This window comes from Trichogramma pretiosum, unplaced genomic scaffold (genome assembly GCF_000599845.2).
Source record: "Trichogramma pretiosum strain Unisexual culture from Peru unplaced genomic scaffold, Tpre_2.0 scaffold60, whole genome shotgun sequence".
Classification (NCBI taxonomy): Eukaryota; Metazoa; Arthropoda; class Insecta; order Hymenoptera; family Trichogrammatidae; genus Trichogramma; species Trichogramma pretiosum.
Genome location: NW_019640805.1, coordinates 751,038 through 771,359, shown reverse-complemented (window position 1 = coordinate 771,359; position 20,322 = coordinate 751,038). Strand labels below are relative to the sequence as shown.

General features: G+C 41.8%; 1 protein-coding gene across 3 annotated transcripts in view; it reads right to left on the bottom strand.

The window, feature by feature from the left end:
• Positions 1-2,034: 2,034 nt before the first annotated feature.
• The window catches only part of LOC106649885 (protein trachealess), a 35,513-nt gene continuing 17,225 nt past the window's right edge, over positions 2,035-20,322 (bottom strand). Inside the window, exons 4-12 of one of the 3 annotated variants that reach the window (XM_014367604.2) lie at positions 13,865-13,941; positions 13,670-13,759; positions 11,030-11,219; positions 9,010-9,131; positions 8,679-8,872; positions 8,417-8,523; positions 6,333-6,480; positions 6,124-6,251; positions 2,035-5,220 (exon numbers count right to left, since the gene is read on the bottom strand). In XM_014367604.2, the coding sequence (XP_014223090.2) occupies positions 3,854-5,220; positions 6,124-6,251; positions 6,333-6,480; positions 8,417-8,523; positions 8,679-8,872; positions 9,010-9,131; positions 11,030-11,219; positions 13,670-13,759; positions 13,865-13,941 (2,423 nt within the window). In that variant the 3' untranslated portion in view covers positions 2,035-3,853. The remainder of the gene's footprint in view (positions 5,221-6,123; positions 6,252-6,332; positions 6,481-8,416; positions 8,524-8,678; positions 8,873-9,009; positions 9,132-11,029; positions 11,220-13,669; positions 13,760-13,864; positions 13,942-20,322) is intronic. The other 2 variants (XM_014367603.2, XM_023459882.1) reach the window with 2 other exon arrangements.

Sequence of the window (20,322 nt, the reverse complement as noted above, 5' to 3'; positions counted from 1 at the left end):
AGCGTTTTTAATTGTTCATGGATTTAGGTTTATTACAATTATTGATGTCAAGATATTAAATTGAGCAAATTTAGTTATGACAGTTTGGCATTGACAGCCATTGTTCGTTATTTTTAAGGTGAATGAACCATAATTTGAAATTGATCTTTATAAAAAAAATGAATTGCATCTTTGGTAGCATAAAAATATTATGTAAAAGTCAATTGTACATTTGTGTTATAAAATTAAAAAATGTGCAACAATATAATATATTAACTCACAATTACCTTCAACAAATGGACGCATATTCGTTTTAAACTATAAATACATAATGGTTGTTATAAATATTAAAAATTCTACAATAAAAAAAATAATATAATATAAAATTGAATAAGAAAAATGACAAATGTACAATTCAAAACTATTTGAAACATTTACTTCACGAAGTATTTTTGTAAGCACATGATCATTCATTTGTACATTAATAAATGCATTATTAAACCTCATAGAAATCAGAAACAAACCAAACCAAAAAATTCATGATTATTAATTGGCTTGTCTTAATATTAAGCAGAGATTATATGACCTGAAAATAAAAATTTAACTATTCAAAGAATTCAGACCAATTTTCATCCAATTCAAGCCTCTCCATCACTAGATGGCGTGTAACTTCATCTGCAAAACCTGCAAGTAGCAAAATAAAATTAATGTATAAATCCAACGACAGTTCTAAGCTTTTCATTCGAAATTGTACGATTAATGTAAATTTATCATAATAATTTTCCCAAATCAACAAAATTATCGATAAGGATTGAAATTTAAATTTTAATAAAAATGTGCGAATGGAATTGATTAAGGATTACTTCGATAACTATAGATACACTCTTTATATTGTTATTTGATATATAATACGATCGATTTTTGCATTGCAATTCTTGAGATATTAAAATGATTTTCACGACGTGTCCACGATGAGACGACTCCACAGGGGCAATGATCGCGATGAGGTGCAGACCAAATATTTTTTTCATTTTTATGATACAGGAAATAAAGATCTAGTATTGAAAAAAATTGTTCATTCCTTACATATTTATTACTATATTCACCTGTAAAAATAAATTTTTTTTTTCGATAAAATAACTTGATAATGGAAGATACTTATTGAAATGAGAAAGGAGGTGGTATCTCTGAAATTTTTTCAGTTAGACTAATGCAGTAGCACAGATCATTTAATTATGAGAATTTGTACTTAAATATTCTTTGATTTCATTTTGATATCCAATCCTAAAACGTAGACTTAATTCCTTCTTTTTTACCTTTTTATGCAATCAAATCATAAAAGTGCAAAAAATTGTGTAAAATAATAGAAAATGAACAGGTTTACTTTTTATGAACATAAATGGAGCTATAAAATTTTAATTACTATTTGCATTACTATTTGTTGATATTGAAAATTAATAAAATATTAAGCATTTTTCAATTCCAAGGATTTAATGTTAATAATAATTTAAAATTATTATTTAACATACAAAGGCTACATTATTGTACTGAAAAATTAAATTACTTTTTTTTTTAAATTAAACCAGTTATAAAATGATTTTTTTTTAAATTTAGTACACCTCACATGAATTCTGAATATGAAGAGCAGATATCGTTAAAAAGAAAAGAAGAATTCCTACTTTACCCAAAGAAACTTTTGAAATTTTCTTACCAACTGATGTTATTACACGGCAGTTTGAATCGATGGTAAAAAATAAGCAAATCGATTGTCAGTAATATTTTTAAATTCTGCAGAAAATTTTTTAACATACTAACCGACTAAAGCAATTTTTATAAATAAAATTTAGAATAAGAATAAACTGCTCCGGATAGTGAAATTAGATATCGCAGAATTTTAGGAAAATTAATAATTAGTCTATTTATCTAAAAAAAATGAAATACACAGTCATATCATCATACTTTTTTATAAAATTAATATATTATTTATCATCTTGTATGCATTACAAAAAAAAAATAAATGACAGACTAAGTACCAATTGTAGTTGAAGAATAAAATATAGTATTTCCTTAAAGTTTGATTATAAACAAACAATATTTTGTAAAGAATAATTATTCTGATGAGACAAATCTCTGTTAAATTTTGAAATATGCCGATATAAAATTGAACTGAATTTTCGCATGTAGTGATGAGTAGTTGCAAAATCAATATGTAAAAATTTTGTATTTTACAAAGCGTATATTAATGCATACTTTCAAATTACTATAATCAGACATTAATTCATTTTATATTTTTACATTCGTGTCATGATATCTTAATTCGATGAGTATCCGTAAGGTAAAACAGATCTCAGTTTTATTTTCATACTAAAAACGACATTATTTTTATATTTTGCCTTGCAATTCTTATAAAGTTAACATTCGTAAAGTAAATCTGTACATAGCTAAATCAACAAAAAATATAACACGTATAGCGCTTAATTTAATGAAAATTCATAATATATATAGTATGTATTAGTTTTTCTAGTCTTTTTTATGTTTATAACGTACACACATTCATCCAGTTCGTGCAATTTTTTCCATTTAATTATACATCGTATATACCATAATATAATGGGCATATTTTGTTTTTTTCATCTTCTTTATATCACACGTTTTACTTCTCTCTGTCGTCACAATAATCATTTGTTAAAAGTCACTCTTTACAAATTACTTCATATTAATTCATAATTACACTTAAAAAATTTACCAGAAAGGAAACAAAAGTCTTTAAGGTTATATATTTTTTACTCATTAAATATATTACTTACTTACAGTATGTATATGAAAGTTGTTTTTTCACGACTTTCAGAACACGTTCAATGTTTGACCCTTTAATCTGCTTTTCCGGATACTCTACTATATATAAGTTACTATATACCTAATATAGCAGATAAGGTACATTAGATCGACTAATAATTCGTAATGTAAAATGTTACAATACCACACAATTTATCGTAAATACAATCACAAGTTATCTCAAGATATATTATTCTTGGTTTTGTTGTATTTTATTTTATTGCACCATACATTTTTACTTTGCTTTGATAACAAGCAAATATTAGTATTCCCACACATTCACTAATTCATACGATTAAGTGGGAACGACGAAGTTGACAAATATTTCTGGTCATTAAACATACCATGAAACATACTTTTCAATTTGTTTCATAACAAATTCAACTAAAATAAAATGTAAAATTTAGATCACTTTCAAAACATTTAAAAAAATTTCTTTTCACATCTATAAACAACATGAAAAACCATACTGTTCTTCATAAATAACGTATACCTCATTGTTAAATCAAACTTGCCAGAGAATATGCCAAAATTCGTTAATAATATCTAAGTACTCTTGGCACTAGAAATATTTAAAAAATGCATCTTTTTACGCTATTTCAGTCATGAGTTAATGTTACTTTAACATTGATGAATAAAATTAGGGCGAATACTATATAAATAATGCACGATTGTCCCAAAACCAAATTCGAGATTCAACTTAAATTTTCAGACATTTGTCTCGAGCTATAAAATCGTGTGATAATTATTTCCGAAAACCTAACATTTTAGACGCTTTAAATACAGCGTAACTATCTTGAAAAGCAAACAATGCAGCTTTAGTGCAAATCTGCATGTACCTAATAGTTCTTTGAGTTCAAGTAATCCTTGTATCGGTTTTTTACAGATTGATTTGCATTCGAAAATACTTTTCGTGTGAAGTAATTTGCAATTCAATTGATAATAACTTTGGCTTGAGCCTAAAACTAGGCAATAGAGCAATTCTTCGTGGAAAAACTTAAGTACGGGTTGAAAAGAGAGCTCGTATACGACCGAGTTACTAGGAAGCGGATCCGTACCAAGCGTTGGCGGTAGCTTTATTGCTAGGGTGATATAGATGAAAGCCACCCGGTGCACTTGGATGATGATAAAACTGAGGTTGCTCTCCACTCAGGCTCGTGGCATAGGCGTCTAAGGCGCTGGGATGCATGGCCGAATAGACTTGAGGTTTCAGCGGCAGTGGCTGAGCAGGCTCGTACTGATGACGCAAAACCTGCTCACCATAGACAGCCGCAGCCTCGTAGTTGTTGACGAGTTGCTGCTGCTGTTGCTGTTGTTGCTGCTGCTGATGCTGCTGCTGTTGCGACTGCTGCTGTTGCTGCTGAGACTGATGCTGCGACTGGTGCTGCGATTGAAGCTGCTGCTGTTGCTGTTGATGCTTGTCGCGCGGGGACACCGAGGACGGAGGCGTCATGGCCGCCGAGTGGTAGTCCAGTCCGTAGGCCCCGGGTGTTGGCGGATAAGAGGCCGTGAGACCAGCGAAACCATCGCCTGCCGAGCCCTTCTGCGCAGCCGCTGCCGCTGCCAAAACCGCGAACTGGTGCTCGCCGTATCCGGACGAGCCTTCGGAACCGGGCGGCGTCGGCAACGGACCACCAGCTTGTGGATTGTCGTAGTAGCCACCGGCCGATGGGGCTCGCGAGCCGACGGTGCCCGTGCCGTGCACATTAGCCCGGATGACGCTCTCCCGGTTGGCGTAGAGCTGTCGCAACAGGGCCGAGGACGGCAGACCCGATTGTTGCGGACTGAGATGGCCCAAGTGGTGATGCGCCCCGATCCATTGAATCGTCGACTTTTGCTGCTGCTGTTTCAAGAGTGCGTCGGTGCTAAAGTCAGTGGGTTGGTGTAGAGCTATCGGCGACTCGGCCTTATTGAGTCCCGGTGCGCCGGGCAGGTGCTTCGACATCGCCTGTTCGAGATCCTTCACCGAGGTCGCCCCGGTAGCGACGCTTGACGGCCCGTGATGAGTATCACCGAGATCCTCTGTGCGTCGGACTTTCGGGCTGTTCGTCCTGAGGAGCTGCTCGCTCGTCGGCACCGAGTGAATCGACGACGCGGGACTGAGCGCGTGACTCCGACCGTTGGCCGTGACTGCCGAGCTCGTTTTCAGGCCTGAATCTTCCTCGTCGTCGTCGTCCTCGCTCGAGCTGCTCTCCTCGACCGCCGCGATTTTCCGCTTGTTTCTGCGCCTCATTTTTCCGCGGCTCTCCGTGTGCGACTGCAACTGGGCCACCACGTTGTCGTGGCGCAATCCTCCGCGATTAGAAATATCCGTTTCCGTGCCTCGTACCTCGTCGTGCTCATTGTGCGGCGATCGATGCGAGTGCTCCGAATGCTGATTCGCTGGGCCCCCACTGCTCCGACCTTCTGAAACAATGGATCATAAGTTGCAGATTTTTGTTTCACTTTGGCGTGCGATAAACTTAATTTTAAACTTGTTGAAATTTTCAGAACCGTAATTGCTAAAAGTTCATTGGAATATCATACAAAGCAATATATGTGTAATGTTCGCTTGAAAAAATCTCTCGAGATCTCTCGCAGGTGTAAAAAAGCAACGAGAGTCGAGCCACTGGTGTAGCGCCTTTTCATGCAAATGAGCTATTCTCGTTAATGCTTCATTGTCGCAGGGTCAATGCTTTTTTTTCTTTATCATCGTTTAACTTTTGAAAAGACGAGTGTCTAGCGAGTCGAGTGTACTCTTGCAGACAGATAAAAAGTCGATGACACCAAGTGCCCTCGCTGTCATTCAAGTGACATACAACTCGTTCTTTGTGCCTAATACGTGCGCACTTCCTTTTTTAAAAAAACGACCCTTTTAACTATTGCTTTTGCGATTGTCGTAAACATTTATTCGATAATTTAAATTCATTAAGGAATCATTGCCTGGATATATACCCTGAAAAACTATTAGCAGCGTGTTACTGATCTTTCATTACTCCCCGACAGTTAATAATTTACTAGCCATAATTTCAGTGCGTTGCACACGCCTTCTTCTTTCTACTTCTGCGTTTTGTTATCTTTTAATGCGTAAAATAAAAAAACTTTAAACTTCTAGGTATATTGCTTGAAAAAAATTTACCCAGAAAAATTGATGTAATCTTTAAGAGAAACATTTTTGAACTCGAAAAATCATTAATAATTATTCATAACTATTCGACAAAGAAAAACTCTTTGGTTAATAATGGATCTTTTGTAACTATACTGCCCAAAGAGGACAGTGAAATTCTCAGTACGAGCAGCGTAAGAAGTTGTATTTCTATGGAGTCCTACCTCCTCTATCAGCATCGGGCGAGCCGTTTTCGGGATCGTTGCCGGCGGTATCCTCTCGCTTGACACCTGTCACACCAGAGTCCTCGAGTTGGCAGCAGTCCATTATCAAGTTGGCGTACTCTCGACCGCTGCAACACATTCGCATAAACGTCTCGTTAAATCTCAATGTAACTCGGCAAAGTCGCTATGAAAAAAATCGATAGGCTCACCTGATAACGTAGTTGACGCAAATGATATTTTGCTCGTCGGCGTTTTTCGAGTTACAGACGACGGTTGCGCAAGTCTGCATCCACGTGTAGCCTCCGCTTTTGTTCATTAATCGGTAGTAATGCGTCAGAATTTGACCTTTGTGGATCACTATGAACAAAAATCATTGTTATCATTGTTGGCTGGGTGAGTCACCTTTGAGCATGTCTAAGAAAAGTATTCGAAATCGTAGCGCACTCTTTGAAAATGTTCATTTATTAATATGAGCCAGACGAGAAAAGCCTAGCTCTGCGTAGATATTTATGAGAGGACGATGTTGCGCACAAAGTCTCAATACAAGTGAATATCCATCACTGTCACCGTAGAGAAAGTCAATATACCATCGACGAGGTCTGCGAAGCGACCATATTCGACGCCGTGAAAGCTAGTGCAAACTCTAAAAAACCATATCGGCGGAGATAGGTGGAGCATAAAAAAAAAATAAACAGGCGCCGATGCAACTCAAGCTCGAGCTGCAACTGTAACTACATGGCTGGAGGACGCGGGCGGAAACTTATGTCGCGTGGCTGGTGGATTGTGTATCGACCGCAGCGCAGTATATGCAATGCAAACCAACGGAGAAAGATGGATAGAGAGTAAGAGAGCGAAAGAGGAACGTTAGCTCGATGTATACACGTATACACGACACGGAGATGGATTGGTGAGAGGAGAAAGGTACGAAAGGGATGAGCTCGAAGAGCCAACCTTTCTTGCCCCCACCACCTGAAGCACGGCTAGAATTGATACCGCCTTTCGACGTCAATGGCTCACCCGCACCTACAATGTTCACCTTTGATATATCATAGCGATGTTTATCACTCGTGCATAGATTCAGTGTAACAACGTTAAATTCGAACATATTATCTGAGATAATACGTTCGACTTTTCAATATTTTCTGATCTGATCAAATGAACGTTTTTAGTCGTTTGAATTGCAGCAAAACTTTACGAGTAAAAGTGTGTCAAATTATTCATTGAAAAACTTAAATAAAATATGTACCGATAATTAGTAAAGAATGGGTTTAATTTAGCAGCAGAAAACGGAGATGAATAAAGATGAAAAAGTTAATCAATTTGAATAGTAATCTTCAGATAAGTGCTAATTCGCATATCTATCAGTAATTTCGAAAGATTTTCAGTTTTGGATTAATAATTGGAAATGAAAATTGAAAAAGTTTGAGCGATAGTACAGTCTAGTGGCTGTATATATTTGAAAAAAATATCACATTATTATCTGATAAACAGTTTTAGTTCGATTAAACATTACTTGATGTTTCTGCATTTTGTAAAAAATTTGTTCAGTACAAGCCGCGTACAAGTACAGATGCTACATTTCAGTAGTGCAGTGTAAAAGGGATGAGAAAGCATTTCAGCGTCAGAGAGCGAGGGAGGTGGCTGGGACGAGCAGAGGAAATGAAAGCGGAGGTAGCGAGAGGGTAAGGGAAGGAAGGGGGTAGGAGGCGGGGGAGGAGGAAGGGATGGAGAAAGAAGGGAGAAGAGGTAACAACTCGCTGGAGATGCCGCATCCGGCGTGCGCCGACGAATTCTGCATACCAACTACCTTATCCCGCGACTCTATACGCGCACAACTGCCGAGCACGTACACGCCCGTACATATATGCACAGGCCACATACACAAGAGCACGCGTGTAAAGCTACAACGAACGTGCGCATACACACCCACGCACACAAGGCTCGCGCGATGCTTTACGGCCGAAACGTTTAACAATATTGCCTATATGCACCGCGAAGGTATGATTTTTTTACGAGCTGCCGAGAGAGAGAGAGAAGGGAAGCCGACGTCGCTGCCACCGCCGCGCGACTAGTGAACCCGGCCCTGGCTTCCGGAGTGAATTTGCGTTTCGGCAACTGCTCCGCGAGGCGAGCATTTCGCTGGCTGATTTTTACGACCTGCTCGCGGGGCCGCTGTGCGAAGCTCCGCGCTTTAAAAGCCACCCTTATAAGCGATTTCGAAACGACTACGGAGTTGGCCGATTTTTAACACTACGAATAAAAAAATCAAGCATGTGATAAATGGTCAACTTACGATCCATGTGAGCTTTTCGAAGTCGATTGGCGTCCTCGCCGTGGCAGAGCGTGTACAGGTTTTTCCCGGTCAGCTCATCCGCTGTATAATCCAACAATTCGGAAACTCTGACAAATAGCACGAAACACACGTACATTATTTCGAGGGAAAATTTACGGCGAAAGAGAGAAATTGCATAAGCGGTGATTTTCGATTTGGATGACGAATGCGTTATTGTCTGTCGAAATCATATGGAAAGTACATCGTGTATATATATACTCACTTGGGCTCGCAATGCGCTATCCGGAAGTCAAAATTGATGCGCGTGACAAACATGTCCGTCTCTAGCCTTATTTCATGTACGCTCGGCGGCGGAAGCGCAATCGCCAGTCCGACCATACCCATCAACGGTGGCGCCGATTTCCTCGAGTGACTAAATGTGTATTGCGGCCTCAAACGACAGAGGAATAGGACAACCTGCAATCGAAAATGTTTTACCGTTAAACATTTCACTCAATATGTTTGTATTCACCAAGTCCCTCTTTGCTGCGTGTAATTATTACACGAGCAACGACGGAAAGGAACGGAGATGGAACGGAGCTTGCAGGACTTACCCGATAGCCGGACGATTTGAAGTGGCATCCTCGCTTGGTCAGGGTCGACTTCATGCGCACGCAAAAAGCTCGATCGTAGCCCTTGAACGAGCCACTCGCCGTGAGAGACATCACCGACGACACTGCGGATGCAAAATAAGCCAATTACAGGCAGCAGTCGAGCGAGTAAATTCTTAGCATAGAAAGTGAGTGCGCTTGGCATCGAGAGAAAGAGAGAGAGAGAGAAGGAGAGCGGGCAAGGGTCAACGAAATTGATAAACGACTGGCATTCCCGCACGAGCAACAAAAGCCATAGCGAGGTTGTTTAAATGTGTTGCACGCCTGCAGGGGGTTGGTTAGGCACGCGCGCAACCGGGGCGATGGATTCTGCGCGCACGTAAGACGACCGAGAGGCAACGACGAGTTGCCGAGCTGGCAGAAGCGGCGGCCACAAACACGTATGAAGCACGAGCGGCAATCGAGAAATTCCAGAGGTGCGTGGCCGGCAATCGATCGGTTTACCGTCATTAGCCCCTCGCGCGCAGGAAGGGCAGCACTTTGGCTCTTCGCTGCGCGTATGCAACGACTCGGAGCTCGTACGTACGTACAGAGGCATTGCACACGACGCGGGCGTAGAGGAGCGTAGTACGTGTGCCAGGCTCGAGATGCGGACGGGCCGCGAGGGGGGTACGTACTACGTACAGGAGTCCGCATAGAGAGAGAGAGAGAGAGAGAGTCTGGCTGGCTGGGCTGGGAGTGCGGCTCCGAGCGGAATAACAATCGCGCGACCGGTCGAGGACTGCATACGCTATGCGCGCTGTCCGCGAGGGAGCGAGGGAGCGAGGAAGCGACGGTCATGAACGCGAGCGAGAGCTAAGCTACAGAGAGAGAGCTGCTCTCTTAGCGACTCCCGTCACGACGCCGTCTCTCTCTCGTTTCGCTCTCCGCACGTGGTAAAAGCTGGGGGCACGTCCGCGAGCTACGCACACCGACACGTTCGCGCTCGCTCCGATCATCTTTCGGCTGCTCTAATGCTGCGAGTCTGACGCGCTTATCCTCTGGTCACGCTTTTCAGGTTAGCCGTTCTCGTCGTCGTCGTCGTCGTCGCTCGCTATACCACTGCCACTGCCACCGCCTCGCTCCCTTATTCTTCTCGTGGCTCGTGCGCTACACGGTACTAGCAGCAGCAGCAGCAGCCGTGCTGGTGTACGTGTACGTGCGATTCCAGCCGAGCGACGCGAGCGATCAGTCGGGGCGCGTGACCGAGAGCTCACCGGCAGCAGCAGCCCGATTTCGCCGTGCACGCACAAACGACGAGAGCACGCGAGACTGCACGACTATATGCTGTACGCGCGCGGCAAGTGTATTATAGCTGGGCTACGGAACGGCGTCGTCATCACGTCTCGGCGCTTAGACTGATCGCGTACGCGCCCCCGTCGCCGCGATTAAGCTCCGCGCCGCCAACCGACGGTGCACACTCAGGCACGACGCGACCTTGCGCACGACCTATACGTGGCTACGTGCATGTGCAGGCGCGCCAGCTGCCGTCGCCTACGCAGCAGCTCTCCGACCCGATCGCGCGATTCTTTGCCACAGCCAAGATTCGAGCTGGCGGGCCTGCGTCGCTCGATTTTACATGCCTGCGCAGTGCTTTATCGAAAATTAGCCTCGCGACTTCGGCCAAGAGACTTGGAAACGTTCCACTGGTAGCCACGCGACTCGCGCCGGACCATGTCAATGCCGAAGCGATTTCAACTTGCCCTTGACTAAAATTCATACAAAGAAATAGGGACTACGGCTGTTACGAAAATTCAACTCTTTTTCTCTCTCTTACTGACAAATGTACATTTTTGTCATTTGAAAGAAGCATCACGCGATCGAGAGATGGAAACTAACTACATTCGCACGAGCAAATCTTCGTAACATTCGTAATCAATGCTTCCAGTATTAAACCCAAGTCGGACTTTGGTACATCGCTACCAACGCGCGTCGCGCTGGAGAACTCGTTAATTTACTGGAATACATTGTGTGTCAAAAATACCATCGGGATTCGCAGTTGACGAACCGTGATCTTCGGAAGCTCCGCTGCCTGGCGAGGCGAGACCCGAGCTCGACGAGTGCTGCCCCGACGACGAGGACGAGCTCGTCAGGCCGAGGCCCAGTTGATCGGCCACCTCCGAGTGGTCGTGCTGATGAACGTAGTCGAATATGCTCGATCCCGTCATTTCTACCTGCAACCAGATGTTTCATTTTCATTCGAAACAGTTCACATAAGCATTAATACCATGGAAGTAAAATGTTAGTTGATCCCCGAAGCAGGAATAGTTTTGCACGAATCGACAACGTTTAAATTATTTTATATGAAAAAATATTTCCCAAACAAATTTCACGCATCAAGAGATATTTCCAAAAAAATGACCCAATAAATTTAAAAATTGTCAAAGTAAAAAATCGTTGCTGTTCACGCGTTTGAGAAATGCCATTAACGGGTGATAAATAGATATTATTAACATTTAACGCAGGGAAAATTTCGCTCGCTTTTAGAGGAATTAAATAGGAAGGCCATCCAGGGCGAGTACTTGGGCGTTTTTTCACGAGACGAGCAAGTAGCTAGGCCTCCTTGGAACGGACGGCTATTTAGATGGTTATGAGGCACTCCGAGACTAAAACTGCTGTCTTTTTTATGTACTCCTGAAAGCTCCCTGTAATGCAACCTTATACTCTGCGAGAAATGAGCTTTCTTTTAGCACCAGGATTTCAAGCTAGCCCCGCGCGCACGCGTCGACATCATTGTTTATGAGCTCTCCTTCATATCACTAAACTCAGGCGTAACTTTTTCTAATGCTACACTAAAAAGCCAATACCCGTGTAAATAATAGCTTTTTTTTAAATAAAAATCGTTTATGCGACTTTATTACCTCTAACTCGATAATCATTTGCGTGATTTTCAGAATACAGTGAAAATTTGTCAGCTTGATCGTAACAAAAAAAAAAAAAAAAAAAANGTCGTTTAAAAAAAAAAAAAAAAAAAAGAAAGGGTAGTGGAAGAAACCCACAACATGGGTATTTCGGACTTCTGAATTGTATAATTCTTCAAAGGCTTACAAAACAATTAGCACATCAATGATGTGGCGTAGCGAAAAAACGGGGCCAATGTGAGCCGAGCCACACTTGTTCGATTTTATAGCCACGAATGACTATCGTGGAGAAATCACGTCGCATCAATACCATTATTATAGGCCCATCTTGAGAACGAACGGACGGACACACGACACGAGCATACGTAATGAATGCCTTCTCTTGGTCAAACGCGAACATGGCCGCACGATTGCAGGGATTCACCGAATAATAACAATAACATCCTCCAAATCACGCATTGAATAACAATACCGTCGCAACCTCCTTATTTTATTCAGTGTGTTTGATTCAACTGTCGCGTTATGTCTATGTCGTCGTGGCATTCCGTTACAAGCTCAACGATTTGACTTTTTCAAACTCAATCAAATGAATCGGCCTGCTCAACAAATACTCAATTCTTCTTTTCTTCTTACTTATTACAATTTCCCAATTGCTTAAAATATTTAAAACGAAATAATCGTGACTAAGAGAGTATATATGGAAAATGAGCACTCGTGTAGAGTGAATTTGACGTGGAAAAATGACTAGAGCAGGCAATGATATTCTATCGGGAAAGGTTGTCATTGGTAAAGAGCATCGAGACCAGGCGGAAAACACCTAGAGGTCGAGACAGCATAGCTCGGGTGCGGCAGTTCGTAGAAAGTCCCCGAAACACCCTATCGATTGGACTTCCCTCTCTTTGCATCGCTAGTTGCTGGTACCATCCTCCCCGTCTTTGCCCCCTACCTCCTCCTCCTCCTCCTCTAGCTACTGACTATTGAGCTCGCTGCACGTATATGAACGAATATACATGCTATATGTGTGCGTGTGTATATATGTAGAGAGAGAGAGAAAGAAAGAGAGAATGAGGGAGACGCGCATATATACATGTATAGTGGCAGTGCTGGCGAGGAAGGCATTAGGAATGGCGAACACGGCGCCGTGCAGAAACTACGTGAGCAGCATGAGCTTGCTGCGAAAGCCGAGCTGCGCCCCCGCCACCGACGTGTTCCTCTTTGCTCGTTCGCTCGCCCTCTCTCTCTCTCTCTCCCTCCTTCCCTGCCTCTGCCTCCTACCTATCCATACTCTGCGGCGCAAGCCCTTCCTCTTTAACAGTATGGCCGACCTACCCGCAGGACTTTCCTCCCTTGACCTCTTGCGCACCGACTAACTCGCTCGATCCGCGCCGCGTACTCGTGTAATATATCTCTGGGCCGCTCGTAGACTAGCACATACGCGGCCAGCAGCGGAGTCTGCTCCATGTACTTATGCAAGTGAAACTTTCTCTCTCATAAGTGATAACCCTTCCTGCCACCGTAACTTTACTTTGTTCGTCTGTATGACTTTTCGAGCTTTTTTTTCGTTAATTGTTTACTTTGGCCCAGACTCTGGATTTTTTCAATCTTATGCGTGTCTCGTATATTTCTCGACCCTTTGGAGAGTTGGCTCCGTTTTTCAATCTTTACTTTACCTCTTCTAGTACGAATAAAGGGTTTTGCGAATGAAAGCTGCGGGGTAGGTAATACCTTTCTCATATAAAAGTGTATAATTTGAAAAAACTAACCTGAGAAAGGCCGAGGTAAATTGATACAGTCTCAGAAATATATAGAAACCTTCCATCAGCAGCCACAGCCATTGCAAATCCGTCCAAGGACTGAAACGTGCAAAAAAGTTGTTTCATATTTTTTATTTGCCTTATATTTTACAAACAAACTTTCATCATTTGATAAAAGAAGGGAAATAGTTTGCAAAAAATTACCTGCAGTATGTGGGTACCTTGGTGTTGTTCAAACATGTCAACTGCTATCGACGCAGGTGACCTGACTCGATTCGCACCTGCAACATAAACATTTTTATATTTTAGAAATTTTATGAAATAACTTTTTACATAAACTATTTTTTATTATCATTTTTTTATTCACATCGTTTAAAAATGTTGAGATTGAAAATGAAACAAATTTATGCATGCAAAAAAGAACGAAGACTGCTACAGTTTTAAAATCCTGTTCTCGCTAATGTCAACACAATGTATACAGGCACGAGTACGTCGAGTATGCCACACGACAGGATTAAAGCGTCGAGCTTATAAGCCCAAACGTCCAGATGGATTAATTGGCATATCTAAACATATCGAGTCGATCTGCAAAATAAACTCGTTGGAAAAGTAGGCGCGAGGCCGCATCTCATAAGCTCGGGTCAGCCGCGCGTGCACGAGTATAATACGGCCACGTTCGAACGAGTCTTTCATTAAGGGGATAACATTGCAGTAAGGTGAAGAGATTATTATTACGCTAAGGAGCTCGGGTGCGTGGCTCGCTTGCTAAATGAGGCGAAGGGTCGACGCGGGCGCGACTTTGGCAACGGCCAAACACCCGTCAGCCCCTGAAAAGGGTTAAATTCAGTTCTCCCTTTTAATGTGCAGTAGTCTCGTTCGAATCGGCTGTTTTGGTAAGCCGAGTGAAGACATTGATTTTATTGAAAGTTCTGAGTACCAGTTCTCTCTCTCTCTCTCTCTTTCTTTCTCTATCTCTGTCTCTCTGAGACTCGAACATACTTTTGAACGACTCTTATTGATTGTTGATTGGCTCATTTCGAGTATTCCGGTAGCGTGATCGGAATGTTTTAAAACCAACAGCGCCCCAAATAACTTATTATTTTAACAAAAATGTGAAAAGTGAATTATTCAATTTCGTTTAATTTTGCAAACAACATTTCTGACATTCGAACAAAAGACTCATATTGTACGTTGATCCAATAAGAACTACGTAACTGCTTTTATAAAAATAAATACAGTCATGAAACGCGTCAATTTAAACAACAGGAATTCAGTAGAACAAGTTCAGGAAAATAGAGAAAAATAGAGGGAAACGAAAGGCATAGAGTCTACGAGGCTCTCGAGACACATAGCATTGGAAGTGTTAGCTTTATTGTACACCACGTCGGTCGAGGAACAATGCGTTCGAACCCTTGGGCGAGCTTTTTCTACGACTGCGTTTCTCACTTGAATTAAGATGTCAAAATATTTTGATATACCACGAGACTTTGAGAAATACGAATTCGAGAACTAAAAGCAAACCAAATTATTAATTATGGTTGTGAAAATTGGCTATTTTCTAATAATGTCATTCATTTACAATAAAATACAATTATTATTCATTTATTTGATGAAGTTGAAAGTTGAAATGAAACTTCGAAAACGAAAAAATTTTATAGTTGAAATGCTGAAAAAATCGTTACATTTCTGTAGTAGTTTATTTTTGGCAATTTTCTTCATGATTTGTTTAATGAACAGCAGTATACGTCAGTGTAGCAATTGATGCTATTACAACTTTTCCCTCGGTTAATTTGAGCCATGTGGGGGATTATTATGGAATTGTTCTCTGCATATACTATGAGCTATATGACTGCTCTCATTCATAGGGTGCAATAATAATAAGCGTCTATCTATGCGTGTGCGCGCGGGACTGTCATTATCAAGGCAATAATTCACATAAGAATGAGCATATTAGCGCGTACGCCTCCTATTCCGGATCCGGTCTCAAAATCGCACTTTTGGAACGATCGTGCGTGCCTAAACATATGGCTCATTGAGCTCTTTTATGCGACCTACCGATGTGTTGACATCACCCTCTCGTTGTGCCTTGAAACCTTTCAACTATTTCATATTTTCTGCTCAGCGCAACTCAAATTCTACTTCTTAATGAATATAGTTATGAGTAAGAAATGATATTTCAAATAATAATTTGCGTTATTTTCATATTACACTTGAATTCAAAAAGTATATGTATACAGATTCGTAACAATGATTCTAATTTCTCATAAAAAATGATAACTGTAACAAGTTATTCAACGAAAAATACAATCTAGATGTTGAACTAATCATATATCTCTCGTGAACTCATACGCAATTTAATGCATCAACAGATGTGGCATAATGAATGCATCTACAAAGATACAGCTAGCATCATTCATCATCTGTTTATTTCAAAAAGCTGGTAAAGTCTGATAAATTAAACATCATAGATGTTTGATTGTCGGAAAAGAGAAAAAAACGAACTAGACAGTCTGGCATTCCTCAAATCTTTCCATTTTCTCGTATCACCGTGCGCAACGATGAAAAGAGACAGAGAATAAAAAAAAGGGACGATCGCCCGTATACGTATGTAGGTGAGGGGATGGGTCGAACGTATGCGGAATATAATGTAATATCACACCCTCACGAGCTTACGCTCGAGCAACAACAGTTGAGCAGTAAGCCGGGGAGCGGGATTTAATGAAAAATAGCCGAATTTGTTGGGTGTGTGGCTGGTTGGTTTGCGCCAGTGTACTCGTACGCAGTACCTTATGGCTTCTGCAGACGCAGAGCGAGCGGCGCATTGTCGTCGCGATTTATAAACGTGCGCGCGAGCAATAAGCGATAAGCACTCGCTCACTCGCTCGGGCGCGATTACCGTCGCTGCGCGTCGCTGGATATGGAATCGCTGCCTTCCGGCAATTTTCTCGCGCTACGCAAGCACGAGGAGATGTTTTAGCTTAGCCGATTGACACGGGTGTGAGTGCGTGTCCCGAAGACTCGTAGCCTACAAGGATTATTTGCCCGATTGTCACGAGCAGCCCAATAAAAAATCACTTCAATAGCCTAAGGGCATTCCAAAGAAAAGAAAAAAAGCACCGCACCAAGCTGCTCATCGGATAATATATTTGTTTATTTTCTTCCCGTGATTTTTTACCCTCATCTATCATAATGCACTTTATTACATTCTCTAAGATATTACGTACATAAATAATACGTAGCTTTGAACAAGTTATTGATTTTTATAGTGATTTTCCCAATGCAAATGGGCCGAGGATTTATAATCAGGCTGATTTTGAGTACGAATGAAAAAAAACTTAATTTTATATTTTTTAAAGAAAAAAAAAGAAAACAATCACAATTACATTCTGCTTTGCGAATATTTTTACTACCTCCAGCAGTTCTGTAAGCTTCCGAATAATTGGTTTTATTAATAAAGATTTCGACGCTCCATGATCATCAGTAAACATTCGCAGGTGAGCTACGCATACGTTGCCATGTAGAAAAATTAGTTCTTTTTCTTGGAATAAGCTTCTGCGTACAGGAGTAAAACGTTATTGCTCCTGTCCCCGGGGGAGGATACAGGGCATTTACCGAGTCTAATACGACGGCCAAGCCGTATGAAGATTAATCGTTCGATACCATAAAGCCATACGCTGCATGTGTGACTCTCCCCCTCCCCATTTTCCGCTGGTAACTTCTATCATTGCTAGATACAACGAGCAACGTTTCGCACATATATATATAGACCCAACGACAATATTATTATGCCTTATTTACTGATATTTGCCCCCAAAAAAATTTTTCTCATTTTATTATATATTAGATGGGATATTCAAATATTATACGACCCATTGTTGGATCGATCATAGGGAGCGTCCATTGATGACTTACTTGGTGAAATATTAATCAAGATCTAGTCCAAGTGTTCCGTGTTACATAATTTTGCTGCATTACTCAAAAGCGATTTGATTTGTAATTAGCAAAATTTCATCAGGAATGAGTCTTGGTCTAAGAAAAACATAGGGCAAACATTTTTTCTGTACTTTTAAAACTAACTCAAAGTGAAACGCTCAGAGATTTAGCTCCGTGATATTTGTAAAAACCATGCTTTTATTCATAAAAGTACGTTTACTTAGCTACTTGCAGATTTACAGGTAAAGGTACTAACCATTTCGTGGTGGATTTTGGCGTCAGTTGTCTAATGTCTAATTTTACATCAAATAAGCATAAAATTTAAAGTTGTTTGATCAGTGTAGCTTTGTAATGTTACTTGTAACTCTTTCATGCTTCAACCAAAAATTCTTAATTTACAGCAGATGCGAGTTATTTCAATGTTGAATCAGTCTCGATAACATTTTAATTGAATGAGCATTAGACTAGAGCCTGTACTCGGTACAAAGTGTACATAGAAATTCGAATAATCATATTCAATAATGGGGATGGCAGAGTGAGTCGGTGCAGGAAGGAGGGACGGGCGAACAAGATGAAGTAATCTTTACATAAAGATACCGCTGGCTGCAACCCCTAAAGCTTTGAAAAGCCGAGAGTTGGATTATTTGCATGGAGCAAACGCGTAGCGACGCTAACGAGGCGTTGATTGGGGGTATTGGTGACGATAATCTAATTAGGTTGCTACTGCTACTACTTAATTAGTCAGGTGTGTTCGCTTAATCCCCGTATTTCATTAAAGCCCGAAGGTTCCGACGCGCTTGAGAGAGAAAATCCTTGGAGAGGACTCTGGATGGCTGCTAATTTTATACGTTGTTTCTTCCAGCTGCCTTTTATACTCTAAAAATGCGTTTTCCCCATTATCATAAGATTCTGACTCGAGTTAAAAGTTGCGAAAAAGAAGCTCAAAGCCGTAAAGATTAAACAGTTTTTTCTACCCACGGTAACTTCTGGTGATTTGAAAAAAGTGACCGAAGAAGGAAGTGTCCGAGTAAAGCGCGATACACAGCCGATAAGACGGGGACGTTGTTGGAGCTGGTTGCTATAGAGCTGTGGATTCGCCGAGCTTTAACTCATTTTCGTTCGTTAGTTCGTGTGCTTGCGGAATCGCGATCGTAGAGACTCGCAGCAGAGGCGGAGCAGCAGCAGCAGCAGCTCGAGCTCTGCGTCTAGTCTCCCTCCTTGCGCGCAATCCAGTCGACGATGTATGCATCGCTCGAGGCTCGAGAGCAGTAAATTTCGTGTAAAGCAAGTCTGAGCACACAGAGTATATATTCGAGGAGTGACAGCAGTTGACTGAATTCACTTTGATGAGAAGTTGGCTGTGTCGGTGGCGTATGTATGTGAACTAGCGGCGCAGACACACACGCATACGAGCACACAGCGGCTCCGCTCGCTATAACTGGATTGCGTTAGTTTGGTTACGCGCAGCCGGTAGCTGGCACCGTTGCCATAGGGGTCGGCCTGATTAGATTTACATGTGGCTCGTGTCGGCGGTTTGTACTCTCACTCTATATCTCCACTCTATGTTGTGCCTACGTATACGTATGCGTATAAATATAAATGCACGCGAGCGTGCGGTGAACTAGGCAAATATTAACCGAGCTTATCGAGTCGCGGCCACAGAGGAACATTCTGATTTCGCCTAGTGTAGGCGCCCCCCGTGCAAGTATGCGTTTGGAGCGCGTTTCGTGCTAACGTCGTCACCGCGAGTCAATCTCTTCCTCGAGCCTGTGTCGTGCTTTTTCCGAGCGAAAAATCCAAATCCAAACGAGTCTCCGCTCGAAAAAACGCTATGCCATATAAACGTTCGATCGTGACGCCTCGTACAATGGAAAAATTCACGGCTGCTCCGCTGCAGCGGCGCTGCGTCAGGCCAGGGACAATCCTCGCACGGATGATCGAGCTCGCTTCGTGCGCAACCCCGGGACGTGCGCTACGTGCCGCGTCGACCCACAGCCACCCCACACGAGTCTCGTCCAGTTATTTCGGCCAAATGAAGCAGGCCAAAATGAAGCCGAAAAGCTATTCTCTGCCCGAGATCGCTGGCGCATTCGGCGATTTTCCATTATTATGTATCCTCGTGCGATCTTTCGTTTACCAACGGACGGCTCGGCTCGCGTATCGCCTCGTTCGCTCCTCGGCCTTGTTCCATCTATTTCTCTCGTTCCAATAGCACTTGGCGGACTCGATCGAGCAATTGCTCAAAGAAGCAAAACGGCTGCCGCGAGCCGCTTTTGTTCGAGGCGAGGTTGCCTGGGCATATCAGTAACAGACGCGCGACGCGGGATGGGTGGCAAGCCGAAACAGCACGTCAGCAACAGTTTTCCTTACATCTCTTGCTCTTTTTTTTTCAATCGTCGCACGAACACGTTGCTTGAATAATTTTTTTAAGCGGCTCACGCGTTGCATTTGCCAAAACGTAAGCGATTACGCAATGACGCGTGGAATTAAGATTGCTCCTTCTCAGTTATCGTAAACTCATAGACGTCATAGGCAAGCAGTCTTACACATCGAATTGACAAAAATTTCGCCGACCTAGAGGGTTCTCGTATCACGGATTTTTGGTAAGTATAATATGAGCGAAACTGAAACTGACGGCAGTTTTTTTTTTTAAATTCTATGTATCTGTCAAAATGAGATTAAAATAAAAAACGGATAAAAATTCAGTTAACACAGTAGTTTCTATTTTT